The 19020-nt window shown below is 42.1% G+C and overlaps 1 protein-coding gene across 2 annotated transcripts in view; it reads left to right on the top strand.

Moving 5' to 3' along the window:
• The window catches only part of stxbp5l (syntaxin binding protein 5L), a 679153-nt gene extending 668810 nt beyond the window's left edge, over positions 1–10343 (top strand). For both annotated transcript variants that reach the window (XM_068039933.1, XM_068039934.1), the window contains 4 exons: positions 1117–1282; positions 3278–3389; positions 4581–4801; positions 10266–10343. In XM_068039933.1, the coding sequence (XP_067896034.1) occupies positions 1117–1282; positions 3278–3389; positions 4581–4801; positions 10266–10307 (541 nt within the window). In that variant the 3' untranslated portion in view covers positions 10308–10343. The remainder of the gene's footprint in view (positions 1–1116; positions 1283–3277; positions 3390–4580; positions 4802–10265) is intronic.
• The last annotated feature ends 8677 nt before the right edge of the window (positions 10344–19020 follow it).

The raw sequence follows: 19020 nt of genomic DNA on the forward strand, positions 1-19020 counted from the left end.
CCATGCTGCGTCTGCCCAACGGGACAATTTCTATCGAGATGCCCTGCTATTTCTTCCTTGATAATAGACTCAAGCATATTCCCCACTACAGAGGTTAAGCTAACCGGTCTATAATTCCCCATCTTTTGTCTACCTCCCTTTTTAAACAGTGGCGTCACATCTGCTGTTTTCCAATCTGCTGGGACTACCCCAGAGTCCAGCGAATTTTGAAAATTACCGCCAGTGCACCTGCTATTTCTCCCGCCATCTCTTTTAGTACCCTGGGATGCATTCCATCAGGGCCAGGAGACTTATCAATCCTTAGCCCCATTAGCTTGCCCAACACTACCTCTTCCGTAATAATGATTGTTTCCAGGTCCTCACCTACGTTCGTCTCTTTGTCAATTACTGGCATGTTATTAATGTCCTCCACTGTGAAGACCGATACAAAATACCTGTTCAATGCCTCGGCCATTTCATCATATCCCATAACTAAATTCCCCTTCTCATCCTCTAAAGGACCAACGTTTACTTTAGCCACTCTTTTTCGTTTTATATATTTATAGAAACTTTTGCTATCTGTCTTTATATTCTGTGCTAGTTTTTTCTCATGTTAAGCTAATAACAAATCTCATATCTGGTGTAAATTGCTTTGCCTATGATTTAGTCTTGTAATACATTATGCACTGAACCGCACATGTCTAAAAGCCATTCACATCTTATTCTTTACTAAACCTTTCAGCACCATCACTAGCTTCTCCTGTTATGAAACATTTTTGCTGCCATCTCTTTCTCAGTGCTTTATCTTCTTTTTTGTACGCCTTGCCCTCTTTTCATACCTCCATTAGTTTCCAAGTTTTTCTCCTCTCCATTTATTAGTGGGATGTGGTTTCATAACAAAATAAATGTAATTGGTAAATTGCCATTATAAGGTTTCACTGACAATATTATGGAATATATTATGAATGAAGAACATGTAAGATTATGTTTAGTGTGCCTTGTAAATTATATTGTTTATCAAAAGCATATAAAAACAAACACATCTTTATTGCTTGATACCTCTTACAGAATGGAGATGTTTGAGGTTTTAAACTGCAACAAATATTCTCAGCATTTTTTACATTCTTTAAACTATAGCTTGCCAAGTCTTCGGCCATTGTTGGATGTAAACTACTTGCCTTTAACTGATATGAGAATAGCACGGACTTTCTGTTTTACAAATGGTGGGCAAGCTCTGTATCTGAGTTCTCCAACAGAAATCCAGCGAATTACTTACAGCCAAGAAATGTGTGAAAACCTTCAGGTAAGGCCGCTATTCCATTTGGGAGTTCTTGTTAGAAATGGTGAATTTCATATAGTCTTTCATGAGTGTCACATAATTTATGAAGAGATCAAGCAAGAATAATTTAGAGTGGTCTTTTTTGAAAATAAGGAAAAATTGAAAGCACAACACCACTTGATATTATTTTGTATGAACTGTTGTACTGAATTTTGAATATTTTTGGAACATAATTGATAGTGTAGTATGTGCTAGTTAATAGGTGGTAAGAATTTTTATTTTAACTGGAATCAAATGATTTAGTGCAGTGTTATGGTGCTTAGAGATTTGCAGTCTTTGTCACATTCAAATCAGCAGCAATAAAATAACTTTCACCTGATTAGATCTTTCTGATTATAGCCTTAAATGACAACTAACTTACCTCAAAGAACTGGAAGAAATACTAATTGATAAATTTGTATATTGTATCATAGGATAACATATAAAGTAACATTAAAGTCAACATAACATTTCTCATAAGAAATCACATTTAATACCTTTCCCTGGAAGCCTTTCTTTTGACTGCCCTATTACAGCAGTTTTTTAGTAGAGAATTAAAGATAGAATTACAGTTTCTGGCTTTGTCCCAATTGTGAATTACAGTGGTTTTAGTGGACGACACCAGCTAGAATGACACTGCAGTATCCCAGCTGGTACCTACTGTGCATTGCAGCAGTTCCAGTACAGAGAGCTCTATCTGCTTTCAGATTTTCCAAATATTGCTGATTAGGAATTATTAATGATTTGGACTTAAACGTGGGAGGCATGATTGGGAAATTTGTAGACGACACAAAAATTGGCCATGTAGTTGATAGTGAAGAGGATAGTTGTAGACTCTAGAATAATATCAATGGTTTGGTTGAGTGGGCAGAAAAGTGGCAAATGGAATTCAATCAGGAGAATTGTGAAGTAATGCATTTGAGGAGAGCAAACAAAGTAAGGGAATACACAATAAATGGGAGGATATTGAGAGGGGTAGAAGAAATGAGAGACCTTGGAGTGCATGTCCACGGGTCCCTGCAGGTGCAGGACATGTAGATAAAGTGGTGAAGAAGACATATGGAATGCTTTACTTTATTGGTCGAGGTATTGGATACAAAAGCAGGGATGTAAGCCGTAACGGTATCAAACTGGTTAGGGTGGCTAGTTTGTCTTTAGCTGGCGCAGACATGAATGGCCTCCTTCCGTGCCATAACTTTTCTATGGTTCTATAACTACGCATTTCAGCTAATGACTATGACTTATTATGATGCATTTTGTTCTTAAAAATAAACAAAGCTCCATTAAATATTCTTTCTTTTGGGCCTCCTTATCTCGAGAGACAATGGATACGCGCCTGGAGGTGGTCAGTGGTTTGTGAAGCAGCGCCTGGAGTGGCTATAAAGGCCAATTCTGGAGTGACAGGCTCTTCCACAGGTGCTGCAGAGAAATTTGTTTGTCGGGGCTGTTGCACAGTTGGCTCTCCCCTTGCGCCTCTGTCTTTTTTCCTGCCAACTACTAAGTCTCTTCGACTCGCCACAATTTAGCCCTATCTTTATGGCTGCCCGCCAGCTCTGGCGAATGCTGGCAACTGACTCCCACGACTTGTGATCAATGTCACATGATTTCATGTCGCGTTTGCAGACATCATTAAATATAGTTGTAATATATATCACTCTTGTCAATTGAAAATGGCATGTCTAAGGCTGCATTTATATTGGTTTAAATGTTCTGAGTCATTTGGCTACTGACCAAATTAAGCAGGAGAAAAGGAGTTCCATGTATTATAAGCAGGTACTGAAGCACATTGGAAATTCCAGTAAGGTTTAATTATGTTGCTGCTTCCATAACTACAATTAATTGTGATAGCTCCAAAAGCTGATTCAACGGTTATATCGCTGCTAAAATAATTACTACTAGTTGATGCTACTTCTCTCAGCTGTCTTCCTGTCTGTGGGTTTTGAGGTTACTGACTCTCTGCTTGTACATTTATTTTTTCAGGAAATGCTTGGGGATTTGTTTATTCCTATTGAAACCCCAGAAGCCCAAAACAGAGGCTTCTTAAAGGGGCTGTTTGGAGGAAGTGGACAAACTTTTGATAGAGAAGAGCTATGTAAGTTAATGAGAAGACACTGTAACTAGTCATTACTTACATTTCACAGCCAATACAATTGACATCACTTAATTTAGATATTTCTTTACACTAGATTTTGGTCAGGCACAAATAGATTCCATGACATTAAAATATTCAACGAGATAAATATAATTATGATAGGTTTACCGATGTGTTCAAATTCATATGTTTTGCCAATTTTTTGTGCCAACTTATCTTCCTTCCCTAGGAACATAGGAACATAGGAGCAGGCCATTTAGCCCTTCAAGCCTGCTCTGTCATTCAGTTCGATCATGGCTGATCATCTACCTCAACGCCACTTTCCCGCGCTATCCCCATATCCTTCTATGGCAAGTGTAGTCTTCCTTTGATGAAGAGACCAAAGCTGTACACAATACTCCAGATGTGGTCTCACCCAGGCTCTATACAATTTTGGCACAAGTCCCCAAATGTTAGTGAAGAGGACTTTGCAGGGTCAACTAGGCATTTCCGATGCCTAGGTTGATGCTGGGTAGTCCATTCAGCTTTATTCTTATTCAACTTTCCTGTCAGTGTTTGATACAACTGAGTGGCTTGCTAGGCGATTTCAGAGAGCAGTTAAGAGTCAACCACATTGCTGTGGATCTGAAGTCTCATGTAGGCCAGATTGGATAAGGACAGCAGATTTCCTTCTCTGAAGGGCATGAGTGAACCAGGTGGGTTTTTACAAGAATCCAAATGGTCGCTATTGCTGAGACTAGCTTTTCATTCAGATTTATTAATTAGTTGAATTTAAATTCCACCAACAGCATTAGTCTGGACCTCTGGATTACTAGTCCAATAGCATACCACTACACTATAGTTCACGTGACCAAACAGCTGTTTAAACAGCTGAAATCTGCAGCATTTCTTGTTGATGATATTCCGTTGTCATATTAGGCTTGAGAAACAGCCTAAGATGTCCTTTTGTTTCTAGCACCAAGGTAAAAAACTGTATGAAAGGTTCATTTAATCATTTACGCCCTTTTGTGTGTCCACCTAAAGACTTGCTGGTACCATCATACTGAAGAAATGGAGAAAATATGAAGACCAGCTGCAAGTTTTACCACTCTCTGGTCAAAAAAATGTGGATAATTATTTCTGTTCTAGAATATTAAAAACTCAATACAGTAAATTATAATTTCTTGATCGTTTTCTTTTTTCTTTTTTAAGTTGGTGAGGCTTCAGCAGGTAAAGCATCTCGGACCCTTGCCCAGCATATCCCTGGACCTGGTGGACTTGAGGGGGTTAAGGGTGCTGCATCTGGAGTTGTGGGCGATCTAGCTCGTGCTCGGATTGCTTTGGATGAACGTGGGCAGAGACTGGGTGAACTGGAAGACCGAACCGCTGCCATGATGGCGAGTGCAGAGACGTTCTCTAAACATGCACATGAGGTAAAAGGCATATGGTTCTTTAAAGAATTATCACCTTTGCAGTAAATGGATTTATAGTGAAAGGCTGTGTAGAGCTATGCATAGTTGGAAAGCCAGGACACAAGTTTATGCCCTAAATTTTCACACAGCAAGTTATTCATTGACCTGATTCACTGGAAGGAATTTTTACTTGCCTCCGTGCTGGGAGTTGGGGAGTCTGATAGTGCATGGGAACCCAAAGTCTGGGTTTTCTGGTGTGTGATATTTGGCCCTGACAGGTTCCCTGCCTGAAAGTCAGCCTAATTGACAGCCTTGGCTTCTGTCGAGCAGGGAGCATTCCAAAGTAGGCCACAGGACCAGGCAGGACTGATCCCAGACCCGGTGGTTCTGAACCCTGACACCAGAGTGGGTTTTCAATGCCAGGGGCATCTGATCCCCAACCCAGGGAGAGGCGGGGAGTCCAATCTTCGCCCAGGGAGAGGGGTCTGATCAAGGAGCGGTGGGTCTGATCCCTGACCCAATGTGGGTTGTCCAGTCACTGACCCCATTGGGGTCCAATCCCAGGAGTGATTTTGGCTGGAGGAAAGGTGGGGGTTCTGATTGTGGGAAAGCTTGGGGGGCAGGCAGTTACTTCTGCTCATCCTGACCCACAAGGAGTATTATGAAGGCACTTGCTTTCTGTCCGAGACTGTCTTTGTCTCACTGTACCTGCTGGAGTTCCCGATGCTCGGGAAACTCAGCCAGCCACAGTTAAACCTACAAAGCAGATTAAATCCAAGGCTTCCGGCCTCATTAACATATTTAATTGCCAATCCACCTCCCGGGAGAAGGAATCCAGAAGTCAGCTGGTTGGAGCTAGCTCCCAACACACTCAGAATTTTTTCCCATTTATCCCCCCACTGACACACAAATCTATCCATGTTAAAAATCCCTCAATATGGAGGGGCACTAAATGGGAGATCAGGTTCTTCCTCCCCTATGAGAGAGAATTATTCCATGCTGTTATCAAAAATTTCCAGCTGCTGGTTTCAGAACCTCATTGGCAGAGGCTTGAGTGCAATTCATCCAACCATCCTTTCACGAGAGGATGGCATGTGATAGGAGGAATCTTAGTAAAGGGAGTAGGGAAGAAAATACCATAACAAAAAAGGATTATTCACCTTTCAAAAATTGTGATCTTTAAAAAAATCCCCACTCTTGAATGAAATGCAGAAAAAACTATCTAAAAATAAATGAAAGACAAGTGGCAACAATTGTTTGTCCTTCAGATTTTCCACATGATGATTGTTTCAATGTGACAGATTCTGAACAGCAGCTAAGTGATTACCCATAGTAAGCAAGTCATTTGGGCTACACTTGTGAGCACCCGAAAGTCTGATTAAAGAGCAACATACACAGATACTTTGCAGCAGGTTCCATGCTTTTAGTAGGATCAGTGATGGGACAAATGAGTAGGTGCAAACTCCTGCACCATTGATTTTATGAGCCTGATGTTTGCTATACTAATAATGGCAAGCCTTGCCTCGATAAAACTAAGCAAACTTTTAACATGAGTAGACACATGCGTGTCGATGGGGAGATAAATGGGCAATAATTCTGAGTATGTGAAGAGGGATGTTCGCTGATGATTGTACGATGTTCAGTATCATTCACAACTCCTCAGATACTGAAGCAGTCCCTGTCCATATGCAGCAAGACCTGGACAACATTCAGGCTTGGGCTGATAAGTGGCCAGTAGGATTCGTGCCAGGCAAGTGCCAGGCAATGACCAGTCTGTTGGGAAACGGCTGTTCCCAATGTCAGCAGCTGTCAGCTGTGAAACTGACAGTGCAATAGGTTAAAAGGTGGTCTGACAAAGGGAAATGTCTCATCTCCAGTCATGGTGAGGTTGAGAAACAGCCCTGGGAACAGTTTACATCTGCGGGCTGGATGGAAACGTTTGGTGGACCGGATCTTGGCTGCGGGCCGTATGTTGGACAACCCTGATATACAAGATGCATTGCAGCAATTCACTACGCCTCCTTCAACAGCACCTTCCACCTAGAAGGACAAGGGCAGCAGACGCGAGGGAATATCACCATCTGCAAATTCCCCTCCGAGCCACACATCATCCTGACTTTGAAATATATCATTCCTTCACTGTCATTGGATCAAAATCCTAGAACTCCCTCCCTAACAGCACTGTGGGTGTACCCACACCACATGGACTGCAGCAGTTCGAGAAGGCAGCTCACCACCATCTTCTCAAGGGTGATTAGGCAACAAATGCTGGCCTTACCAGCGATGCCGACATCCCATAAACAAATAAAAAAATCAGCGGTTAGGTCAGATTGAAGAATCCTCACTGAACAGAAAAACAGCAAGTAAAAAATAGGAAATATAAATTAAATTTAAATCATTGTACAGGAAGCAAAATAAAGATTGGTAAATAAACATGAGAAAGACATAAAAGAGAAAAACAGAAAAATTATATTTACTTAATTATTTCAATTTTTATGCTTTTTAAAAATCTGCAACACTTATTTTCTTATGAGGGAATGAGGCTCCACACTTGTAATTATTTTAGGCAGATAGGTTGTTCAGCAGTAATTTAAAGATAACAGGCCATTAAAATCTCAGTTACTGCTGATTGAACAAGTCCTAACTTTTTCAACCATTTTAGAGTGAGAATAGTGGGTAATTAACCAAAGTTCGCACTATGACAGTGATTTCTTTGTAATTTGCATTGCGAAATCTGTATTGGCACAGTCTATGAAGGAGCAGGATATCACTCACAGCAACTTCTGGATTTCGGATTTAACTGCACATGTGCCGACATTAGAAGTTGCTTAGTTTTATCCAGACAAGCCTTGCCATTATTAATACAGCAAAATTCAGGCCAATAAAATCAGTGCGGTGGGAGTTTGCACCTATCCACTTGACCCATCGCTGACCCCACTAAAGCATGGAACTTCCTACAAAGTATCTGTGCATGTTGCTCTGTAATCAGACTTCAGGATGCCCACAAGTGTAGCCCAAGTGACTTTGGTTACGATGGGCAATCACCTAGCTGCTGTTTGGCATTCATCACACTGAAACAATCATCATGTGGAGAATCTGAGGGACGAAAGTGCCTTACTATTATGAACAGCTTAGTATGATTATACAACATCAAACCAGTCAGGACTCAGTGAGACAATTCTCACAGTATTATCTATGGTTTTGTTATGTTAGGGATAAAGGAATTACTCAATTTGACTGTACGGACCAAGTTAGTTTCTTTAATTTATCTTGACCTGAAACAACTTTTTAAAATATCAAGGAAATTTTTGATATTTACTTGATATTTGACTTTCCTTCCCTTTTAAGTATATTCAGCATCAGCTTCTGTTTATCTACATAGCCTGATTATTACAACAGTCAATGACATCAGTAAAATGTTGTTGAAATACATATTCTGCATGTACAGTCCACTCATAATTCAATGTCATTTTGCATTAAAAAATGTGAATTAACTGATAATTTGAATGAAGCGACATAAATAGCATAGTAAACTGATAAGTTAGCACTAAAAATGAATTATCAGATAATTTGAGTTAAGCACCTTTGAATTAAAAATAGATTGTATGTAAAATAAGTGTGAGTTGAAAAGGGATCATTAAGCTGCATGTGGTGGCTGGTCTTTGTGCTAATTATGTACATAGCATATGCTCAACATTCTTGAAAGCAATAAATCTCATTAATACCTTTTTTGTCAATATCATATAGTATAATTAGATTTGTGAATGCCATTATCCATCAAAGGCATGCTGCATACTAGCAGCTGCTGCCAGCATAAGAAAATCAACAGATGAAATTTAAAATGTGATCAACACAAAAATCCTAACAAATGCAGAGAACAAAGAACAAAGAACAAAGAAAATTACAGCACAGGAACAGGCCCTTCGGCCCTCCAAGCCTACGCCAATCCAGATCCTCTATCTAAACCTGTCGCCTATTTTCTAAGGGTCTGTATCTCTTTACTTCCTGCCCATTCATGTATCTGTCTAGATACATCTTAAAAGACGCTATCGTGCCCACGTCTACCACCTCCGCTGGCAACGCGTTCCAGGCACCCACCATCCTCTGCGTAAAGAACTTTCCACGCATATCCCCCCTAAACTTTTCCCCTTTCACTTTGAACTCGTGTCCCCTAGTAATTGAATCCCCCACTCTGGGAAAAAGCTTCTTGCTATCCAACCTGTCTATACCTCTCATGATTTTGTACACCTCAATCAGGTCCCCCCTCAACCTCCGTCTTTCTAATGAAAATAATCCTAATCTACTCAACCTCTCTTCATAGCTAGCGCCTTCCATACCAGGCAACATCCTGGTGAACCTCCTCTGCACCCTCTCCAAAGCATCCACATCCTTTTGGTAATGTGGCGACCAGAACTGCACGCAGTATTCCAAATGTGGCCGAACCAAAGTCCTATACAACTGTAACATGACCTGCCAACTCTTGTACTCAATACCCCGTCCGATGAAGGAAAGCATGCCGTATGCCTTCTTGACCACTCTATTGACCTGCGTTGCCACCTTCAGGGAACAATGGACCTGAACACCCAAATCTCTCTGTACATCAATTTTCCCCAGGACTTTTCCATTTACTGTATAGCTGTAGAGTTACACTCCTGTTCAAGAAAGGACAACTGATTAACCGGGAAATTACAGGCCTGTAGTCCTGCCTTGAATTATTGTCCTTTGCTTTACACTTGGAGAATGCCTATTTCCTCGGCCAAAGTAGAGCAAAATGAGGTGGACATCCATAAAGCTGAGTCCTTTGTAATGTTTGAGTACTTTGGGAAATCCCCTGAGAGTGCAGAACACCTACAGCGCAGGTGTAAGCAGTTAATATAACACTAATCAGATGGAAGTGATGTCATAATGCCACCTGCCTCATTTTCTTAAGTTTCCACTTGTCAGAAGCTGAAACATATGGTTGTACTAATAGTGGACTTTATTCCTTGAATCCAGCCCACTCAGATGGAGTATCTGAGAAGGACCTGGATGCAAAGTTTTTGGGTAAGTTTGAAAGTAAGTTTATTCCTTTCACAAAGTGAGCATGTGAGAACCTAGGAGGTGAAGGCTTTCCAACTGGTATTCTTGGACTGCAATTGGTTGTGCTGCTCCAGCCAAAAGCCCCTGTCAGTGGTGCTTCTGAACCAGGGCTATGTTACAAAAATGGTATTGACCAGAAGCCAGAAATATAGGTGTATTCAGCCCAAGTCAGGTGAAACAAACTTCAGGTATACTTTATCTGACATAGCCAGGTAGAAGCACAAAGGAAATTCATCCCGCTTGAGTCCTTAATACTGTTTGAAATGAGTGAAGGCTTTATGGTGTCATCCATACATCTCTGTACTGGAAACAAATTGTTATGTGCAATCAGTGTTACTGAGACTGCTTATGTCATTGGGTTGTTTCTGATAGACTCTCACCTGGACTTTTTATTTCTCCTTTCCAGTTGATGCTCAAATGCAGAGATAAGAAGTGGTATCAGTTCTGAAGACTTCAAGAGCTGTTAACAATGTATTAATTCAATAATGCCATTCAGGGAAATGGACATTGTCTCCTTCCACTGGTCGCTGGAAAGGAAATGGCTTTTCTCTTCCAAAACTCCCAATCTCAAAAATGATTTGAATGATAAATCAAGACCTTCAAATTCCACGAATGATTGAGCTAAAGGCTTAACAAGAGGTCTCAATCTAATGGGATCATTTTACTAGGATTTTATCCTAGAAGCTTATGTTTCCAGTTTACTGAACTGCAACATTTTGTTTTAAGTCGAGCTTTTTCACTCTCAGAATGGGGGATGGCAACCTGGTAGCAACTGGTACAGGTTTAAATGATAATGCTCCTATAGAGAAGTAGACCTACTTTAACACTTTGCATGAAAAATCTCCATCCTTATAATGAAAAACAAAAGCATGTTATTATCGAGGGGGGAGGGGATGAAATTTATTTCTAGCATAGGCGGAATATAAAAAGAAAACAATCAAAATATTTCTATTTTTAAATCTGCATAGCAAAGCCAAAATGGGAATGTGAACTACAATAGAGGATTGACTAATTGGCTGATTTGAATGAATGTGTTGTTTGCCAAACTAGTAACCATGTTGAATAACAGATAACCTGGCCGTGGATCTTTCACTTCCATTAAAGCTTCCCTTAGCTACAGATTCTGCTTGGAATTAGCATATTGCTCTGGTATTGATAAAGGATATGTTGCACAGTTGTTGTTAACTACAGTAGAGCAGAAGTTCAGACTATCAGATTTGCATCTTGGTTACTCTGCTACTGAGTGTAACTGATGCATTTCCTTCTTTACCAGAATTTAGGCAAGCTGGTGAAAATCAGTCAACCTAATGAAACTGACTAATATCTTCTGCATGGATTTCTATGGAAAGCAGTCATTATCCAGATTACAGAAGATTGTATACTTTTAGAAGTTGGCAATGCACATGCCTGTAGATGCCCACACATTTTGTGCCATTCTGTTCTGATTATGTTTGGTTTGGTCAGGAATTTCCCCATTTCTTCCAGTTTAATTTGTTGCTGAAATTCCATGGCAGCTTACTTCATTTCCACCCATTCTGAAATGGAATGGGTAGAAGAAAAACAGGATGCAAAATCTCAACTAACTTTAAATCAGAATCTCTGTACTATAACCTCATGCACGCCTCAAATGTTGCTCATATCCAAAATGAAACAAATACTAATACTGGCTATTTCTAAAAACATGCTGATGAACAGAACATAAAGCAAAATACTGCAGATGTTGGAAATGTGAAATAAAACAGAAAAAGGTTGGAATGTTTCCAGTATTTTCTGTTCTAATTACTGCTGGATACTGTACAGTGACATCAGGGACAGCTTATGTCACCTTGCTGTCAAGGACTCTGACTACCTGCCAGTACTATCAAACCGATGAAGCATTAATATTTTTCACATTCAGAATGACACAAGCATGAACCCCACCTCTGTTGCTACATTTCCAAAATACAAGGTTCAGGGAGTTCATGTTATTAATATTCCTTCTAGTATCAACTTGGCAATATAACATATCCTGAGGATTGAAAAGTTGGAAGGTACTTTGCTGCCATATTGCTTTGTAATCAGATATATCCCACATATTCCTTGACATTTTCCTATTCTTAATACTTCATTGACAATGTAAATCCTGTGCAGATCTCATAATAACATAAGAACATGAAATAGGAGCAGAAGTAGACCATATAGCCCATCGAGCCAGCTCCGCCATTCAATATGATCATGGCTGATCTTGGGCTTCAATTCCACTTTCCTGCCTACTCTCGATATTCTTTGAGAGACCAAAAATCTGTCTAGTTCAACCTTAATTATATTCAATGATGGAGCATCCACAACCCTCTCGGGTAGAGAATTCCAAAGATTCACAACACTTTGAGTGAAAAAATTTCTCCTCATCTCAGTTGTAAATGATCGTTCCCTTATCCTGAAACTGTGCCCCCTTGTTCTAGATTCCCCAACCAGGGGAAACAATTGCCTGGATTTTATTTTGGGCAGTGGCCGTAGATGGCGACCTGCACGCGTGGGTTTTACTCCGCAGAACCACCGCGATATTATACGCGACGGCTCATTTACATGGTGGGAGTGGGCCACACCCACCCCCCCCCACCCCACCCCAACGACATGGAGGGGGCGGGCAATTCATCCCCAGCAATGACGTCCAGTGACACTGTGCATGCACCGGTCCCATTTTTAAAGTGCTTCCAGTCCTTACATTTAATTAAGTTTTTAAAGACACGTTGCCTCAAAATTTATTTAAAATAATTAAATAAATGTTCCCAGCCCCTCATCCACCCCCCTCCATAACCTTATATTTCATTCGTTGCCATCTCCCCCGCCCCCACCCCCCAAAATACATACCTCGTCTACCTGATCTCCCTCCCCCTGCCCCCTCCAAGTTCATAACTTTTTAACTTTACCCCTTCCCATTACCCCCTGGACCAATCAGGTAAGTTTGACCCCACTCCCCCCAGTCCCGTACTGATATACTTACCTCTTCCCCCCCTCCCCAACAGTGTTCTGCCTTACAACACTGGTCATAGAACCGACGGCATGGGAGTGCCAGCCACTGACAGCAGTACCGGAGCGGGACAGCCAGCGGGACCAGGTAAGTCATTAATTCCTTAATTAACATTAATTAACATATTTAAATGTGGCTGCCATCACCAAGTAGCAGGGGGCCACAACGCGGCCTCGCCACTGTTGGTAATATGGGGCAGGGCCTTTCCGGCGTCAGGGAGCATGGAGGGCCTCTCCCGGAACCATTTTACACCCCCCCCCCCACCTCACCAGAACCCCCAAGATTGGGGAGGGTTTGATAAAATTCAGCCCAATGTCTCAGTATCTACACTGTCAAGCCCCTTCATAATCTTGAATCTTTCAATGAGATTGCCTCTCATTCTTCTAAACTCCAGAGAATATAGACCCAATTTACTCAGCCTCTCATAATAGGACAGCCCTTTCATCCAAGGGACCAATCTAGTGAACTGTCGCTGTACCCTTCCAGTGCAAGTATAACCTTCCTTAAATATGGAGACCAAAATTGCACACAGTGGGCAGGATTTAATGGGTCCCCTCAACCCCCCGGAGACGGCTAGAGGGGGTGGGGGGGATCCATAGAATTGCGATGGGGGGCGGAGGGCCTGTCGCCATTCTCTCATAACATGATCAAGTCGGGGCGGGAAAGGCTGAGGACAGCCTTCCCACCCAGAGGCCATAGCCTGTTATTAGCCACTTAAGGGTATCTTCCTGCTGCCACTGAAATTAAGCCAGTGACGGGGTGACCTCTGCCAGGCAGGGAGGTTGCCCAGTGAAACGAAGAGACTGCCCTGTGGACTTGGGGAGGGGGGGTGGGTGCTTCTCCATGGTCAATCTGTGGCCCACGGAGGGCCCCCGGCAGCAAACAAACAACTCACATCCAGTAACCCCTCTAAACTCATCTGATTGGCCAGCAGCTCTTGGAGGCAAGATCACCATCCTTAAAGAGATGGGTATCCTGGCACCGGCAGTCAATTACCTTAACATGTTGAATCACACCGGGGGGCTCTGAAAGGCCAAGGCAGGTTTCTTACCGCCTTTTCAGCCTGACACCGGGAGCCCCTCTAGCACAACTTTATCCAGTATTCTAGGTGTAGTCTCACCAACGCCCTATACAATTGTAGCAAGACTTCTTTATTCCTGTGCTCCAATCCCCTTGCAATGAAGGCCAACATGCCATTTACTTTCTTAAATGCTTGTTGTACCTGCATGCTAACTTTTTGTGTCCCTTGTACAAGCACACCCAAGTCTCTCTGAACATCAACACTTACCAGTTTCACGCCTTTTAAAAAATATTCTGCTTTTCTATTCCTACGACCAAGTGAATAACCTCACACTTCCCCACATTATACTCCATCTGGCACCTTGTTGCCCACTCACTTAACCTGTCTATATCTCTTTGCAGCCTCCTTGTGCCCTCCTCGCAGCTTGCATTGCCACCTAACTTTGTATCGTCAACAAACTTAAATACATTATTCTCTCTCTCTCTCCACCCAAGTCATTAATATAGATTGTAAATAGCTAAGGCCCCAGCAGTGATCCTTGCAACCCTCCACTAGTCACAACCTGACAACTTGAAACTGCCCCATTTATCCCTACTTTCTGCTTCCTGTCCATCATCCATGCCTAATATATCACTCGCAGCTCCATGAGCCCTTATCTTGCATATTAACCTTTTGTGTGGCACTTCATTGAATGCCTTCTGGAAATCCAAGTATATACATCTACTGATTCCCCTTTATCTACCCTACTAGTTACATCCTCAAAAAACTCTAATAACTTTGTCAAACAGGATTTCCCTTTTGTAAAACCATGTTGACTTATTCTAAGCATACTATGCTTTCCTAAGTGCATTGTTAATACTTCCTTAATAATAGATTCCAACACTTTCCCAACGACTGATGTCAGGTTAACTGGCCTATAGTTTCCTGTTTTCTCTCTCACTCCTTTCTTGAATAGCGGTGTTACATTTGCTAACTTCTAATCTGCTGGGACCATTCCAGAGTCTAGGGAATTTTGGAAAATTATAGCCAGTGCATCCACCATCTCTGCAGCTATCTCTTTTAGAATCCTAGGATGTAGGCCATCAGGTCCTGGGGATTTGTCAGATTGTAGTGCCTTGAGTTGCTCCAGTATTTTTTTCTCTGCTGATATTAATTACCTTAATTTCCTCACTCTTATTAGCTTCTATTTCTGGTATAAATGAAAGCCCAAGGGATACAGGGGCATGTGGCAAGTTGGATCCAAAATTGGCTCAATGACAGGAAACAAAGGGTAGTAGTCAACGGATGTTTTTGCGGATGGAAAGCAGTTTCCAGTGGCGTTCCACAGGGCTCAGTGTTGGGACCCTTGTTGTTTGTGGTATATATTAATGATTTGGACTTAAATGTGGAAGGCATGATTGGGAAATTTGCTTACGACACAAAAATTGACCGTGTAGTTAATAGTGAAGAGGATAGCTGTAGACTCCAGAATGATATCAATGGTTTGGTTGAATGGTCTGAAAAGTGGCAAATGGAATTGAATTCAGAGAACTGTGAGGTAATGCATTTGGGGAGGGCAAATAAAGCGAGGGAATACACAATAAACGGGAGGATATTGAGAGGGGTAGAAGAAGTGAGAGACCTTGGAGTGCTTGTCCACAGGTCCCTAAAGGTAGCAGGACAGGTAGATAGAGTGCTGAAGAATGCATATGGAATGCTTTCCTTTATTGGCCAAAGTATAGAATACAAAAGCAGGGATCTAATCCTGTTAGGCCATAGCTGGAGTATTGCATACAGTTCTGGTCACCACATTACAGGAAGGACATAATTGCTCTGGAGAGAGTACAGAGGAGATTTACAAGAATGTTGCCAGGGCTTGAAAGTTGCAGCTATGAGGAAAGATTGGATCGGCTAGGGTGTTTTCCTTGGAAAAGAGGAGGCTGAGGGGTGACTTAATTGAGGTGTACAAAATTTTGAAGGGCCTAGATAGAGTAGACAGGGAAAACCTGCTTCCCCTGCTGGAGAGGTCAGTTACCAGGGGGCACAGATTTAAGGTGGTTGGTAGAAAGATTAGAGGGCACATGAGGAAAAACTTTTTCACCCAAAGGATGGTGGGTGTCTGGAATTCGTGCCCAGATTGGTGGTGGAGGCAGAAACCCTCAACTCATTTAAAAGGTACCTGGACATGCACCTGAAGTGCTGTAACCCGCAAGGCTACGGACCAGGTGCTGGAAGGTGGGATTAGATTAGGTGGCTAGATTTTTCAGCCGGCGCAGACATGATGGGCTGAATGGCCTCCTTCTGTGCCGTAATATTTCTATGGTTCTATGGTATATGACTTGTATCTTCTACGATGAGGACAGATACAAAATATTTGTTCAATGACCAGAAATATACGCCCCCACAGGAGAGGGCTGGAGATGGGGGTGGAGGGGGGGGGTAATATTGAGTGGGAGGTGGGGGGTTGCTATTCCCATCGCCTTCCTGCCCCCACTGCAATTTTATGAGTGACAGGGGAGGTGACAAACTGCGCACCCACCCAGGCCAATTAAGGCCCTTAAGTGGCCAATTAATTACCCCACACGCTTACCTTAATTCTGGGGCCTCATCCATGCTGGCTTCTCTCGCTGGGTGCAGTCCCAACAATGTCCAACGCTCCCAGTGGCGCTGCTGGGACTGAGAGCGGGCCTTCCTGAAGTCCTGCCCGAGGCCAATTCAGGGCCTGAGCCATGTAAAGGCGGGCTCGCCATTGACTTTTTGTGCGATGCGCGGGGCCTCTGCCCCGATGTAAAATTCTGGCCAATGTCTCTGCCATTTCCTCATTTCCCATAATAATTTCTCCTGTCTTGCTTCTATGGGACCAATCTTTTCTTTAGCTTCTCTCTTCATTTTTATATACTTGTAAAAACTCTTGCAATCTGTTTTTATATTCCTGGCTAGTTTACTCGCATTCTATTTTTTCTATTTTTATCAACTTTTTGTTGGCCTTTTGCTGGTTTCTAAAACAATCCCAATCCTCAGATTTACTACCATCCTTTGCAACATTATAAGCCTCTTATTTTAATCTAATGCTATCCTTAACCTCCTTACTAAGTCACGGATAGATCTTTCTCACTGATTTTTTGTTTTCCGATGCACTGTATTTTTGTTGAACATTTTGAATTGTTTCTTTAAATGTTTCCCACTGTTTATTTACCACCATACCTTTTAGTTTATTTACACAATCAATCTTAGCTAGCTCTCCCCTCATACCTACATAATTGGCTTTAAGTTTAAGATTCTTGTTTGTGATTGGAATATGTCATTTTCAAACTTAATGTGGAATTCAGTTGTATTGTGATCACTATTTTGCCAGTGGATATTTTATTGACATTACTAATTAACCCTGCATCATTGCACAATACTAGATCTAAAATAGTTTTATCCCTAGTCAGTTCCACAGCACGTTGCTCCAGGAAATTGTCATGAAAGCATTCTACAAACTCATATTCCTGATCACCTTTGCCAATTTGATTGGTTCAGTCTATATTAAGATTGAAGTCACCCACAACTATTACATTATGTTTGTTACAAGCTCCAGTAATTCCTTGTTTAATGTTCTGTCCAATGGTATAACTACTGCTAGGGGGCCTATAAACTACACCCACCTGTGTTTTCTGACCCTTGCTATTCCTAATTTCCACCTGTACTGATTCTACTTCCTGATTTTCTGAGCCAAGATCCTTTCTCACTAATGTCCTTGTGTCATCTTTTATTATCAGGGCTACCCCTCATTTTCCATTTTGTCTGTCTTTTTGAAATATTGTGTACCCTGGAATATTTATTTCCCAACCTTGGCCATCTTGTAACCATGTCTCTATAATGGTGACTAGATCTAAACCATTTATGTCTATTTGTGCCACTAGTTCAATTATCTTATTGCAGATGCGCTGCGCATTCAGATAAAGTGACTTCAGTTTTATTTTTTACTACTATTTCCTTCATGGACCTTACTCTCTGATGCACTATTACTGTTTAACTCTCTGTCCCTTCCTGTCCCACTCAGCTTGTCTTTACCTACAATTGATATACTCTTACCTCAGCTTTTATCTTTGGATTTCTAAATCTCCCTTCACCTGAACCCTCCTCCACCTCTGTTAGTTTAAAGCCATTTTTCCCTACTCTGATGATATTTGCTGGTGCCCTCTTATGTTTGTACATTCTGTCCATCCCTGTCACACTCTTGTTGCCATTATTCATATCGCTAACCTGCACTATTATGTTGTCCTTTCTCTTTAACTTTCCAAATCGCCCCTCACAAGAACCCTCACCCCCCACTGTTTAGTTTAAAACCCTCTCTACAGCCCTAGTCATAGGACTTGCCAGGACACTGGTCCCAACGCGTTTCAGGTGAAGACCGTCCCAACAGTACAACTCCTTCTTTCCCCAGTACTGGTGCCAGTGCCCCATGAATCGACACCCACTTCTCCCATACCAATCTTTGAGCCATGCATTCAACTCCCTGATCTTATTTACCCTATGCCAAATTGCTTGTGGTTCAGGTAGTAATACAGAGATTATTACCTTTGTGGCTCTGCTTTTTAATTTAGCCCCTAGCTGCTCATACCTCCCTCAGCAGAACCTCTTTCTTAGCCTAACCTATGTTCTTGGTAGCAACGTGCACCACAGCAACAGGATCCTTCCCCTCCCACTCCAAGTTGCTATCCAGCCCCGAGGAGATCTCCTTAACCCTGGCACTGGACAGGCAACACTGCCTTCAGGACTCATGCTCTTAGCTGCAGAGAACAGTATCTATCCCCCTAACTATACTGTCACCTATAAATACTACATTCCTTTTTACTCTCCCCACTTGAATGGCCTCCTGCTCCATGGAGCTGTGGTCAGTTTGCTCATCCCCCCTGCAGTCCCTGCTCTCGTCCATACAAGCTGCAAGAACCTTGGACCTGTTGGACAATTGCAGGGGCTAGGCTCCTCCATTGCTACCTTCTGGGTCCCCATAACTGCCTCACTTGTAGCCACACCCTCCTGTCTCTGATCACAGACCAAATCTGATGTACCTCACCTAAGGAACAAAACGTCCAGGTAGCTTTCCCCCTTCCTGATGCATCACAGTGCGCGGACTCCAGTTCATCAACTCTGAGCTGAAGTTCC

The sequence above is a fragment of the Heterodontus francisci genome, chromosome 10 (genome assembly GCF_036365525.1).
Source record: "Heterodontus francisci isolate sHetFra1 chromosome 10, sHetFra1.hap1, whole genome shotgun sequence".
Lineage (NCBI taxonomy): Eukaryota > Metazoa > Chordata > Chondrichthyes > Heterodontiformes > Heterodontidae > Heterodontus > Heterodontus francisci.